Here is a 14,837-nt window from a genome sequence, read left to right as displayed (position 1 = left end):
TATATATATATATTCTTTTCTCATCTATATCCTCCTTAAAATAAGGATAATTAAAAGATAAAATGCTAATTTAGTTAAAGTAATTTGTTTTCTTGTTTCATATGAAATTGAGAAATACTTTTGAATTATAATTTTCATTAAAAAATGATTATACAAATCTCTGATTGCGTCAATAATTTCAAATTTTGTGTGGGATACGAACGTTGAAGGGGAACGGTAGTTTTTCTATTTGGCGGTCACATACTCTTTATTCAAACGTACTTTACTTTCTCTAATTGGACATTGGTCGGCAGCTCTCTCTCTCTCTCCATATTCGAAAAAACCCTAGACAAATTTTGATTATGAAGACCAAGAAGCCATTGGAGCTGCTTAAACTTTCAGTGCCCCGAGAAACCCCGATTACCAGTTTCTTGTAAGTATCGGATCCCAACTCGTTCTATAACTTCACTAAAGCAGACGAATTAATTTTCAATTGATTGCACAATTCACATCTTCTTTCTCTTCATCGTTCTCATTATACAGGACTGCAAGCGGCACGTTTCAAGACGGAGATTTACTCTTGAATCAGAAAGGCTTGCGCCTTAAATCTGATAACAAAGAATCTCCAGTGAGTTCATTTTAGTTGTATTCAAATTAAGCTCATCATAACACAACTGACGCTTGTTTTTCTTCTTGTAAAGCTTTATTCGAGAATCTCTCTCTCTCTCTCTCTCTATATATATATATATATCTTAGTGAAAACCTAAGATAATGAGCTTACATCCCTTTACATTACAGCAATCGGACAATAAAGTGCTTGATGCACAGTTCTCTTTGGAGGATCTTGAAACAATTAAAGTAATTGGGAAAGGAAGTGGAGGCATAGTTCAACTTGTTCGCCATAAATGGCTTGGAACACCGTTTGCTTTGAAGGTAATTACTCTAGGAAACATCTAATTATGGAAGTTGTGCCCTTCCTTCAATTGGAGTTCTGAACTATGATATGACCATTGACGAATCTTAGATAGTTTTACCTGTCATTACTAATTTGATAATCTTGAAACTTGGTTATCTTTGACAATGGAAGATAAGATTATAGATTGTTTGACATTTTCGCTCACAACCTGTTCGCTTAAATGTTCTCTGTAAAATAACATTACAAAAGAAGCTAAGAAATTGTCATAAAGTATTCATGTTAGTGGTGCTCTCCAATTTGAATTCTGTTGTAGGGTTTTAACCTTTGATGAATCTTTGGACAAGTGATAAACTTCTTTTCCTATTGGTGCTATAACCTGCTGCAGGCCATCCAGATGAACATACAAGAGGATATTCGCAAACAAATTGTGCAGGAACTGAAAATAAACCAAGCATCACAATGTACTAATGTTGTAATCTGCTACAACTCCTTTTATAAAAATGGAGTCATTTATCTCGTTTTAGAGTACATGGATCGAGGATCTTTGGCAGATGTGATCCGACAAATCAAAACAATCCTTGAACCATATCTTGCTGTCGTTTGTAAGCAGGTTGTTTTTTAAATCTTCTTAACTAACTAAGATTGTTGCTTCATTTTCACTTACATTATGTGTATTTTTTTAGGTTTTAAAAGGGCTGGTGCATTTAAACCATGAGCGTCATGTGATTCACCGTGACATAAAACCATCCAACTTGCTTGTAAACCACAAAGGGGAAGTCAAGATTACTGATTTTGGTGTAAGTGCCATGCTTGCAAACTCAATGGGTCAAAGAGATACATTTGTTGGAACTTACAATTACATGGCTGTAAGTCTTTCTTTCGTTTAATTTTCTTCTTGCGTTTTCTGCCTATATTGCCACCCATTTCTTTATGTTTTGTATCTGGATACATTTTCAGATACAAAACAATTGGAAACTAGATTTATTTAGATACCAGTTTAGAAATTTATCTGGATAATATCTTACAAATATCTAGATCCTAATTTGAACAATATCTAGATATTGACAAATAAAAATTCCTTTCATTCAGCCTGAAAGAATCAGTGGAAGTACTTATGACTACAAAAGTGATATATGGAGCTTGGGAATGGTAATACTTGAATGTGCTATTGGACGTTTTCCATATATACAATCTGAAGAACAAAGCTGTCCAAGCTTCTATGAACTTTTGTCATCAATAGTAGAGAATCCACCACCTTCTGCCCCGGCTGATCAATTCTCTCCTGAATTCTGCTCATTTATATCTGCATGGTATGTACTTCATCCTTAGAACTATTATTGTAAGTCTTTCAACTATGAAAACAACATTTTGATAACAACCCTTAAATAGTAACATGATTTTTATGTTTCAAACTTTGAGCTTGTTTGATGTAAGATTATTTGGGTCATTTTCAAAATAAACCTAAGTCTTTCAACTGCGAAACCAACATTTTGATAACAAACTTAAATAGTAACAGGATTTTTATGGTTCAAACTTTGAGCTTGTTTGATGTAGATTATTTGGGATCATTTTCAAAATAAACCTAAGTCTTTCAACTGTGAAAATTTTGATAAGAACCCTTAAATAATAATAGGATTTTTATGGTTCAAGCCTTGAGCTTGTTTGATGTGGATTATTTAGGATCATTTTCAAAATAACTAACTATCTTATAAATCATCATTATTCAAATACTGAACCAAAAATACGAAATTATCTTCATTTATTTTTTTATAACATTTTAAACATTAAGGATACATTAGTAATTTACTGAAATAATTCAAATATTTTACCTCAAATATACATATACATACATATTATAAAATTCTTCTACATACCTTTTATTTTTCGTCACCTTAAAGAAAAAACAAAAATCTATTTCCCTTAATGAGGTGAGGCATTATAAAAAAACAATCATTTAAGGGTGCATTTTAAATTTGACAAATACTTTGAGATTAGATTTATTTATTTCTTTAAACTGGAAATGTATGGAATCTAAACCAGACAGACATTGCTACTGCTTTGATTTTCTTTAAATATAAACCTCTCATATGCACCACTAACAATCAAAGTCAAGCAACATATAGATATCAAATATGATCATTATTCTTATATTTTTGTTTTGATCAAGAATAAACCAGAATTTAATGATTGGGTATTATTGCAGCATACAAAAAGACCCGCGAGATAGATCATCAGCTCTAGATCTCCTGGTTAGTATTCTGTCGATATGGATTTTGCATCGAATCGGCTTCGTTTGGAATCAATTTTTCTGTCAGATTTTTCGTCTGAATATGTAGATAATATATGAAACTGAATTTATTCTTACCCAGATTCAGATATTTATTGGTGTTATTTCCAAATTGGTCCAAATTTAATAAATTATTAGAAAGTAATAAGTCAAACATTTTTTTTTTCTTTCCGCAGGCTCACCCGTTCATCAAGAAGTTTGAAGACAAGGACATTGATCTTGCGATATTGGTTGGTACATTGGACCCTCCAGTAAATTTTGGACGATGATGTGAAGGGCATGTCTTGAGATTGTAGATCTATAATCAATCAAAAAAGGATAACTTTCCCTTTTGTTTGAATTTTAACTTGTCTTCTTCTGAATATTCAGGCCATTGGATTGGACCTGAAATATGTATTATGTGAAAGTTTTATATAATTTGCCCAGCAATCAATCAATCTCTTTATACATGTTTTGTGAGTTGTTGATATAACAATGGTTATAAATCATTTTATCTAATATGTTTTTTTAGTAAATGTTAGTTTTATTTTTAATTATAATCTTAACAATGATATATATATATATATATTTTTTTTTTTGTATAAAATAGTTTTATTTTTCATTTCCTAAAAATGGTCATATAATTTTAAAGGCATTTAGCAACAACCAAATGCAAATTACACTAGATTTGGCATATAATTGTGGTTTCTTCTAAAAAGAATTTGTCATGAACAAATGAGTTTAACTTGACTTTTTTACTCGGTAAATAATCAAGTAAATTTTAGCCGACAAAGTAGCATAATATTATTGTGAAATAATTACTCATGATAATCATTATTTATTTATTGTCAAAATAATTACCTAAGATAATCATTATTCATTTAGTGTGGAAATGATAGGTGTAATTGTCATGAAAATGATTAGTCAAAATAAGATAATCATTATTCATTTAGTGTGGAAATGATAGGTGTAATTGTCATGAAAATGATTAGTCAAAATGGGTAAATTCAACCCAAATTAAATTTAGTCAACTCAATTTATGAATAATAATGGTTAGGTTAGGTATGAGTTGGGTAATCCAAATTAAATTTTAATTTATAACATATTTATTATGTTTTTTACTCGTTTCATATTTAACATGTTTTTTTCTCGGTTAACACATTTTGATTTGTTTAAAAATTATTTGATTCGTTTGACCTAATTTAATACGTTTTTGACTTATTAAACATGTTTTTAATTTGTTTAACTAATATTTGATTCGTTTGACCTGTTTAATACGTTTTTAGTTTTAACAAGTGTAACTCATTTTAATCAATTTTACATGTTATTAGAGCACGTTTAACACGTTTTGACACGTTTAATACGTTTTTGATAAGTTTAACACGTTTTGACAAGTTTAACACATTTTTGACATGTTAAAATGTTTGGCACGTTTAACACGTATGAGCACGTTTAAAACGTTTTGATACATTTAACACGTTTTTGACATGTTTAACACGTTTAACATGTTTTTGACACGTTTTGGCACGTTTAACACATTTTGGCACGTTTAACACGTTTAACATATTTTTGCACGTTTAACACATTTTGTCACGTTTAACACGTTTTAAACATGTTTAACACGTTTTGTCCCGTTTAACATACTTGTGACGTAATTGACATTTTTGGTCCGTTTAGTTTGTTCCGTCTAATATATCTTTGACATTATTATACATGCTTTATTTATTTAACATAATTTTGATTTGTTTGAAATTATTTTGATAATTTAATTATTAAATTAGTTGAAGAAATAATACGTGAGATTAATATGAATATTTAAATAATCCATATTAAATAAAATCTTGAATATGGCAACTCTATTTATTTTCAGAAACAAATTAATTCATTAAATAATTTTAGAACTAAGATATGTTACTTTTGTATAGCTAGATTATAATTAATAAATATTTTATTAATGAGTTTTAAAATTTTCAATTATTTTTCTATTTGACTGCAATAGAGTCATAGAGATCAACATAGTAAAATTTAAGAGAATATATGAATTTGAAAGATAGTTAGTTTATATGGATTGATAAGAGATAATTAAATTAAATTAATTTAATTTGGATAATTTGAATAATTCTAACCTAATTAAAAATAAATTCAATCCAAATTAACTTATTCAAATTAATATTTTGAATTTGAGTTAGGGATGAAGTTTGTATCAACTCAAACTATGTTCGACCTTCTACATGATAACTCAGTAAACATAATTATTACTCTTAAAAAAAATTCATAAATATAACCATAATTGTTGAAATAATAATAATCTATATATACATATATCGAATAATGCTTAAAGCTTAAATTTCTCTGAAGACCGGGATCTTGGTATAAGTATAAATATGTACAATTTGCAGATATATGAATATATTTGAATACAAAATGAAATGGCTTAGCTCTTATTTATTTATTTTCTCTTTTCATATATATATATATTATATAATGACTGTGGTTGATTTGGATTTGGTGTGAGTATAAATAAGTACGGTTGGTTTGTGAATATTTGTAGGAGTGGAAAAAATTACCAATATTATAGGTATATCGAAAATATCGTACCGTAATTTATCGAAAATATCAATATTTTAGGTATACAAAAAAAGGTAAGGTATGATATCGTTACCGAAATTATTTGTAAGGTAAAGATATGAGATTTTCAAAATTTTGGTATATCGAGGTATACCGAAATAATATTTATAAATTAAAAAATATATATTATATAATACTTATAAGAAAATAAATAAACTTGATATTAATTTAATTAGAAAATCATAATTTTTGGAAATCAAATAAAAATATAATTATATTGTAATATATATATATATATATATATATATATATATATAATCTCTTGAAATTATATTTTATAAGATATAAAACAAATTTTATTTTACTATAAATTGTTTAATTTCTTTATTTTCAAAACAAACTTAATGTTTTGGAGAACAGGAACAAGTTTTAAATGATTAAAGTTAATATAAAAAAATTAGTAGGTGGTACAAAGGTTAAGGTCAACCAAGATTTGACAACTTTGTGGACAGAATACAAAGGATTACATGATAATTCAAATGTTGAGAGTCAAAGTATGCAAATAAAGTGCAATGGTAGTGATGGTAATGTTGGTGGTGGTGGTCTTTATGATGAATTGTTTGGAAACCCAAAATGAAGAAGAACAACATCGAGAGATATCCAATGAAGTAGATAAATACCTTGCCGATGAGATTGAAAAAATATCCAACCAAACTTTCAATCTCTTGGAGTTTTGGAAAGCAAGTGAAACTAGGTATCCAATCCTTTCAATTATTGCCAATGATATTTTTTGCAATTCCATCATCAACGGTGGCTAGTGAGTCTGCTTTTAGATTGGGTAAAAGGATAGTGAATCCTTTTAGAAGCAGTTTGAGTCCTAAAATGGTGGAGACATTGGTGTGCACAAATGATTGGCTAAAAGGAAAAGAATTCAACTTATGGTCTAAATTCCTTCAATTTGTCAAATAATGAGTTTTTATTTATTAATTAAGTCTAAATTAACTAATATTTATTATCATTATCTAATTTGAATTCTTTTATCAATTTATAAAATCAAATTCCAGATGCAACTGAAGACCGTTCTGAATCTCACTCTCTCGCCTCCACTTTAGTCTAACTTGAAGATTATAATAATTTTATAATTAATTATAATTATTAACATTTGCTAGTTTTTAAGAATGTTATATTTTATAAACAATATTTATTTTATCATAAATATCTTTAATTTTTTGTTTTGTGTAACGTTTATGTATTAATCATATTAAATTATTTTTTTGTTTAAGTTAATATGTTTTTAGGTATCAAAGGTATATACCGATACCGTACCGAAATTAAGGTATACCGAAAGCAAGGTATACCGAAATCAAGGTAAAGTAAAAGTATGGATTTTTCTATACCGAAGTTTTAGGTAAGGTATAAGGTATGAATAAAAAATTAAGGTATACCGTACCGACCCACCCTTAAATATTTGTTGATAGGTGGATATAATTGAATGTAAAATATAAAGAATTAAATATTTGCATTATTTTACATTAATATATATATATATATATATATATATTAAATTATTAGTCATATAAATTAAATTTTTTCCTATAAGAGATAAAAATATAATAAATTGGCAACAATTTATTAAACTTTATATAAATATATTTTTAGAAATAAAAGATAAAAGTATAATAAATTGTTAATTTATATTCTCAAATAATAATAAAAATAAATAAATATTATATATATACGTAACACCGAAAAACCCTTTTTCCCGGAAATTTGAAATTTGAGAAATTTGAACATCAGTGTGTATGTCAAGAATATTTTTAAAATAAAACATTATTTAAAATTTTTTTGAATAAATCTTGATAGTTTAAAATTAATTAGGAAAATAATTAAGTTAGGTTTAAGTTTAAATAATTTTTGTGATTTACAATAATTAAATAACAATTTGATTTTTTAGAAACATGTTTTTTAAAATTAATTTGAAATAATTAGTTTAAAAGATAATTTATTTGAAACAGAGGTGTCAATTGATTTTTTAAAAAACAATAAAAAAGTGTACGTCTACAATCGTATTTTTCAATAGAGTTTTTTTTATTCGTAGTTTGGTAATACTTGAGAAAGAGTTTTCATACTTCATTCTCCGTACCCGTTTAAAAACGTTCTTTACTTTATAAAATCTTGGCTTTTGAAAATTGGTTGTATAACGTTTTATTTTAACCAATTAATCTTCTGGTCCTAGAAATTCATATGTTTTTACGTATTTAAAAATTGTAACAACAATATTAAAATGCTGATACATATTGTTGATGATGCTAGGGAGGAAAATACTTGAAGAATATTAGTTTAAAATACGTTAGGGTTTAAAAATAAATCCCAAATAGACCTTTATAAAAATATTGTTTTGTGGAAATATTCCAAAAATATTTTGAAATCATTTTCTATTTTTTGGGATTTTTAGAAAATGGTTTGGGGTTCCATAATTAAACAAATAATTTTGGAACTTAAAAAAATTAGAACCAAACATGCCTCGACATGTGTCCCAGATCATGAGTTCGTTTTCATCGGTCGAGATGAAAAGCCCCATGTCTTAGGTCAGGTCTTCATTGGTCCTAACTTATGATTCTCGGTCGGGGTGCTAAGGCCTCTTGGTCCTTGGCTAGAATTCTCGGTCGGGTGCTAGAATTCTCGGTCGAACCTCTCGATCATGGCTATAATTTTCTCGGCCGGACCTTCTAGTCCTAGATGAAAATTCTTGACTAGACCTCTCGGTCGTGCTGGAATTTTTTAGTCGAACCTCGCGAACCTAATCGAAGATCCTCAGTCGGACTTCTCAGTCATGATCGAAGATCCTCTATCAGACTTCTTGGTCTTAACTGAAGATCCTCGGTTGGACCTCTCTATCTTGACCGAAGAACCTTGGTCGGATCTCTTAGTCTTGGTCGGACCTGTCTATATTCCAGAACATCAAAATTGCAGGTTTTTCAATTTTGATAGAAGCTTGGATTCTTTGATCCAAGGGCCTAGATAGCTTCACAAAGTGCCCAAGAACATCATGAACATCATCTCAAGGTTTGATTCAACCCGAATAATGTCTGATTTCATCAAAATAGTTTAAAGACCAAAATCGGGTTTTTAGTTTTTAATCTGTAATGAATTATAAGAAGATTGTCAATAGATTCCTTATACTCCATATGATTGATTAATATCAAAATATAAATACCGCCTGTTTGTTTTGACCAATTTAAGAACTTAAGATTTTCATTTATTTTGAAAATTTTGATTTTGATCAAACATGATCGGGATGGAATAAACATGATCTAAATAGGTTTCCAACATCATTAGAAATATGTTGGGAAACTTTTTAGGTTGTTGTTCTTGAGGATTAACTCAAGAACAAAAATCCCAATTTTTAATTTTTCCAATTTCAATTTTTTTTTTGTTTAAGATCGATTGATCTTAACTTCCACAAAATCTTGTAAATGATACTAGAATCGTTTTCCAATAAAAAAAATCAACAATCAGGCAGTATACAAACTTATGAAAACTGAAATATAAAAATTTCAATTTCAAACTAGAAGATTGAATTAAAGGATGATTTAAAGTTTACGAAGGATTGTAGAACACTCCTTAGACCTTAACGAAGATTTTGGGATGCTTGGATCCGAGCTTTAAGGCTTGGTATGAAAATTTCAAAAATCCAGAAGTTAGGAGCTTCAATGGAAGATTCTTTGAAAATTTCGATTGGGGGCTTTAGAGGTGATCTCTTTCCTTCGAATTGATTAAGGGAGGATATTTGTTGCCTCCCGAAGTCAGTTTGAGGATCAAGTTGGCCTCAATTAGTAAAAATTCATCAATGATCTTTGAGCTGTTCTTTCGGCCAATTGCTGATATAGGTCGTGATTACTATCCTAGATGTAGGGAAAATGATCACCAAAGTAGGGTGATCATTTCACTTTTTGAATTAGTCTAAATGTTCAAGAAATGAAAAAGTTCTATCTTTGAGAAATCAAAGATGGCTGTTATTCTTATCTTCGTGGCGACCGCGATGAAGACGAAGATTCTAGGAGAAATGACGTCGTTTTAGACACATTTTGCGAAAGATGGGCGCTTCATTGGCGTTTCATCTGTGGCGGAGTGTTCCGTCGCGTTTCAGCTAACATGGCTAATGCGCGTGTTAGCTGATCGCTTGCTTCTTAGATGCACGCTTCTTCCGTTGCAGCGTGCGACATGGGCAATGTTGGGGCGTTGGATGAAAATCTAGTGCCTATCCAATGACTCTGGTTCCTACTGCAATAATTCTTCCAAATTTTAGCCACACAAGATTATAGATTTTATTTTTTATTTAAAACCTTAATGATTTATTAGAAATTGAGTTTTCTTTAAATATTTGGCTTTATTTTTAAATCTTTAAAAATATATAATTTTTTTAAAATAAATATGATAAATATTTTGACAATTTATTAATTTTTTAATATATTTTTGGGTTAAATAAATAATTTATTAGGGATAAAATGGATACAACTTTCATCCTAAATTATTTATTTTAATCGACTTGACTTTTCTAAAATGAATTTGGGATAAAATGGATACAATATTTATTCCAAATTATTTTATTTATTTTCTTCGGCCATTATCTTTAATTAATTAAGATTTAATTATCACATTAATTAATCTAATTAATTATATAATTAGGTTTTGACCTTAAGGATAATTATTTTGATTTTATTTATTGAAAAATAATCAAAATAATTATTTTAAATTTTCTAAATTGGGTATGTTTAATTTTAGTACTTACATAGCACCCCTATCGAATCAAGTTTGATTACAACAAACTAGTTTTGAAAACGCATATTCGAGTATGAAATCTAACACTAAATTTTCTTGTCCAATTTATATTAATAAGGGTGATGTAAAGATAGAACCTGTAGCGTACTATTGTTGGAGTGACCTGGTATTGCTGTGTATAACATTCGTCGAGGTGCTTGAAAGCGTTTCTAATATATCTTTCCTTGGTGATTATCCTAACAAAGATAATTTCTGGAATTTATGTTTCACAGATCTTAACAAAGTATCCATAAAATCTACATCGTAAGGACGTAAAACTAATCATAGACATCTGAAAAACCAATTCCTATTTAGCATGAACATCAAAAACATTATTCAAGTTAGTCATGTACAAATGGCTAATGGTTAATGTCATTTGATGGGACATAAAGGAGACATAAAAGTTTTAGAACTTTTGATGTACATTACTAACAAGCAACATCTTGGGGGTGAACATATATATATATGATTATGAGACTACCAACAAAAAAGTCTTAGTAAAATCTAAAGAGCTTGCTTATATGGTTTATTAACAAGTAATGTTGTTACTAACAAGTAACATCTTGGGGGTGAATATATATATATGATTATGAGACTACCAACAAATAAGTCTTAGTGAAAGCTAAAGAGCTTGCTTATATGGTTTATTAACAAGTAATGCTTAGTGAGATCATATACAAATGATCATAGTACTACAAACATATAAGTTTATCGTGGGAGTTGACAAACTTGCCACGAAAGTTACCAACATGTAATGTTTAAGGAAACCATATACAAATGATCAAGGTACTATCAACATTCGTTTTTTATTTGCGAATTAAGAGTACATATTAATAAATATGATTTTAAGGTAACTATCGAGAGATAAAGTTTTGTTTTGGGGTACTTATCGAAAAATAAGATTTTTGTACCTATCAAGAGACAGAGTTTTGGAAGGATCATGTACGTATGATCTTTGTACTTGTTGATAGACAAGGTTTGAAATAATTATTAACAAATAGGATTTGAGATACCTATCAAGGGATAGGTTTTTGGTAGGATCATATACGTATGATTTATGTAATTGGCAACAAACAAGGATTTGATACATATCGAGAGATAGGGTTTCACATTTTGTGAATAAGGAGATATATGTATTTAGAAATATGATTTTTAATTGGATATCTATTGAAAGATAGAGTTTTTGTACCTATAAAGAGATAATGTTTTTTGTACCTATTCGAGCGATATGATTTTGTTTATATATCAAGAGATGGGATTTTGTTTACCTATCGAGGGATAGGATTTAGTTACCTATTTACAAATATGAGTCTAAACGGAATCGTGTATGAACAATCTCTCATACCTATAAACATATAAGTTTTTGATACCTATCGAGAGATAGGGTTTGGATTCTTATCGAGAGATAGAGTTTGGATACCTATCGAGAGATATAGTTTGGTTACCTATTGGGGGATAAAGTTTTATTTTGAGTACCTATCGGAAGATAGGGTTTTGTTTACCTATCGGGCGATAGGGTTTGGTTACCTATCGAAATATAGGGTTTTGTTTACCTATCGAGAGATAGAGTTTTGTTTACCTATCGAGAGATAGTATTTAGTTACCTATCGAGGGATAAAGTTTGGTTAGCTATTAAGGGATAGGGGTTTACGTGGATCATGTACGAATGATCTCTGTACTTGTCGACATACAAGAATTTTAGTGGATCATGTACGAATGATCTATGTTCTTGTCGACATACAATACTTTTGAACCTATCGAGAGATAGTGTTTTTGGTACCTACTAACAAGTAGGGATCTAAAACGGAATCGTGTATGAACGATGTCTCATATTTATCAACAAATATAGTTTTAAATAGAATCTTATACAAATGAGGTCTCAATCGATCAACATATAGGATTTTTAGATGGAATCGTGTATGAGCAATGTCTCAGACCTATCAACAAATAGGGTTTTGGCGAAATCATATACAAATGATGTTTTAACCTATCAATAGATAGGGTTTTGGTGGAACATGTACGTATGATCTCAAGTACTTGTTGATAGAAAAGTCTTGGATACCTATCGAGAGATAGAGTTTGATTACCTATTAACAAATAGGGGTTTAAAATGGAATAATGTACGAACGATTTGTCATACCTATTGAGAGATAGTGTTTGGATACCTATTAACAAATAGGGGTCTAAAACGGAATCGTGTACAAATCATTTCTTGTAACTATCGACATATAGGGTTTTATGTTACCTATTAACAAATAGGGGTCTATAACGGAATCTTGTAAGAACGATTTCTCGTACCTATCGACAAATAGGATTTTAGGTTACCTATTAACAAATAGGGTTTAAAATGGAATTGTGTACGAACGATTTCTCATACATATAGACAAATAGGGTTTTATGTTACCTATTAACATGTAGGGTTTACGTGGATCATGTACAAATAATCTCTATGCTTGGCGACATACAAGATTTTTAACGGATTATGTATGAATGATCTCTGTGCTTTTCGATAGACAATATTTTGGAACGAAATCGTGTAAAAACGACGTCTCTTACCTATCGATAGATAGAGTTTTAGATAAAGTCGTGTACGAACGATTTTACGTACCTATCACTATATATGATTTTGGTTGGAATTGTATACAAACGATCTCTCACACCTATTAACATATAGGGTTTTAAGGACCTATTAATAAAAAGGGTTTGTGACAGAATCGTATATAAACGATATCTCGCACTTATCAATAGATAGGGTTTTTGGTTACCTATTCACAAATAGGGTTCGTGAAAGAATCATATATAAACGATCTTTCTTACATATCAATAAATAGGGTTTTTAAAACGGAATTGTGTACAAACAATCTCTCACACTTATCAACAGATAGGGTTTTTAAAACGGAATTGTGTATAAACGATCTCTCGCACCTATCAACAAATAAAGTTTTAGGGACTAAAGTCTAAGTGAACAACAAATGGTGATTTTAGTACATCAACCTTTTGAGCCATTTTTTTGGTTCCCATAGTGTATCTGGTAGAATTGGTACATTCTACTATTGCCATAAAAATCAAGACTAGAGTCTAAGTGAGTACGAATGATGATTTAAATACCTCAACCAACACATACATTTTTCAATTTTTTTAGAGATTTTTGGGGTTTATTCTGGTTATCTTTTTGACTTCCCAAAGCATTGAGTTTCAAACATCTCTTTCTTTAACAAAAGAAGCAACAAGGTGTCATTTCTCAATTTGGGGCTTTGGGCCTCGTTTTTATGGGATTTATTCTAGTTTTTTCTTCAAAAACCTTATATGGAGGTTTACTCTTTGGATAATCAAAAACGAAAAGGAGCTTATGAACGATATCTCTTGAATTAGAGTCATTGTGAAATCTTCAGTTTTATTTTTGAGAATATCACTTGGATGGAAACGATGTTCTTAACTTTGCCCCTACTTATTTACTAAATTCCTTCACATCGGTTTTTAGACTGGGATGAAATTTTTCTTCCTTTCTCAAAAAAAATTATATTTCTCTTGAGGAAGGGACTGGAGGGTTTAATTTTTGAAGTAAGATTGGGCCCACAAAAATGTGGGGTGCCTACGTATCTTCTCTCTTTTATTTTTCTACATGAGAAGAATTAGGTCTATCGTAGGTCGGACATGAGTCCTTTGTTCATGGTACTAGTTATACAAAACTTGGGATTATATTCTGTTGAAATAATATTTTTTCAAGGTCGAGCTTTAAACCGTTATGCGCATAGCTTGATATTATACACAACATATTTTTTGCACATCGAGATTATTTGGTGCAATAAAATATTCACCTTCTATAGTAGATAGGCGGACAACTCCTCTATAGAGGATTTTCTTGATTAGGAAGGGTCCTTCCCATTTGGGACAAAAATTTACCCCTAGGGTCTAGGAGTTCCCTAGTTTGTTTGAGAACTAGATCACCTTCTTTGAGGTTTATAGGTTTCACATTTCTATTGAAGGTGTCTGACATTCGTGTTTGGTAGGCTTGGGTTTTACATAAAACGTTTAATCTCTTATTGTCCATTAACGTCAATTGATCTTATCGAGATTTGAATTAGTCTTCTTTGATAACATGCTCTCTAAGAGTATTCTTAGATTTGGAATCTTGATTTTGATAGGTTGTACGATGTCCATGCTGTATAGACTAGGATGTAGGGAGTTTGTACATTAAGGTTTGAGCGGTTGTATGATATCTCAATAAGGCATATGACAACTTCTCATACCAGACCTTGTACGTATTGGTCATCTTCTTGATGATCC

General features: G+C 29.7%; 1 protein-coding gene across 1 annotated transcript; it reads left to right on the top strand.

Annotated features, from left to right (window-relative positions):
• The first annotated feature begins 258 nt into the window (after window positions 1-258).
• On the top strand, window positions 259-3,627 carry LOC124912032 (mitogen-activated protein kinase kinase 6). Its single transcript, XM_047452587.1, has 8 exons — window positions 259-412; window positions 523-607; window positions 778-912; window positions 1,281-1,505; window positions 1,579-1,761; window positions 1,985-2,205; window positions 3,099-3,144; window positions 3,359-3,627. The coding sequence occupies exons 1-8, from the start codon at window positions 342-344 to the stop codon at window positions 3,449-3,451; spliced, it is 1,059 nt and encodes a 352-aa protein (XP_047308543.1). The 5' UTR covers window positions 259-341; the 3' UTR covers window positions 3,452-3,627.
• The last annotated feature ends 11,210 nt before the right edge of the window (window positions 3,628-14,837 follow it).

The sequence above is a fragment of the Impatiens glandulifera genome, chromosome 8, assembly GCF_907164915.1.
Source record: "Impatiens glandulifera chromosome 8, dImpGla2.1, whole genome shotgun sequence".
Classification (NCBI taxonomy): Eukaryota; Viridiplantae; Streptophyta; class Magnoliopsida; order Ericales; family Balsaminaceae; genus Impatiens; species Impatiens glandulifera.
This window is presented reverse-complemented; position numbering and strand designations above follow the sequence as displayed.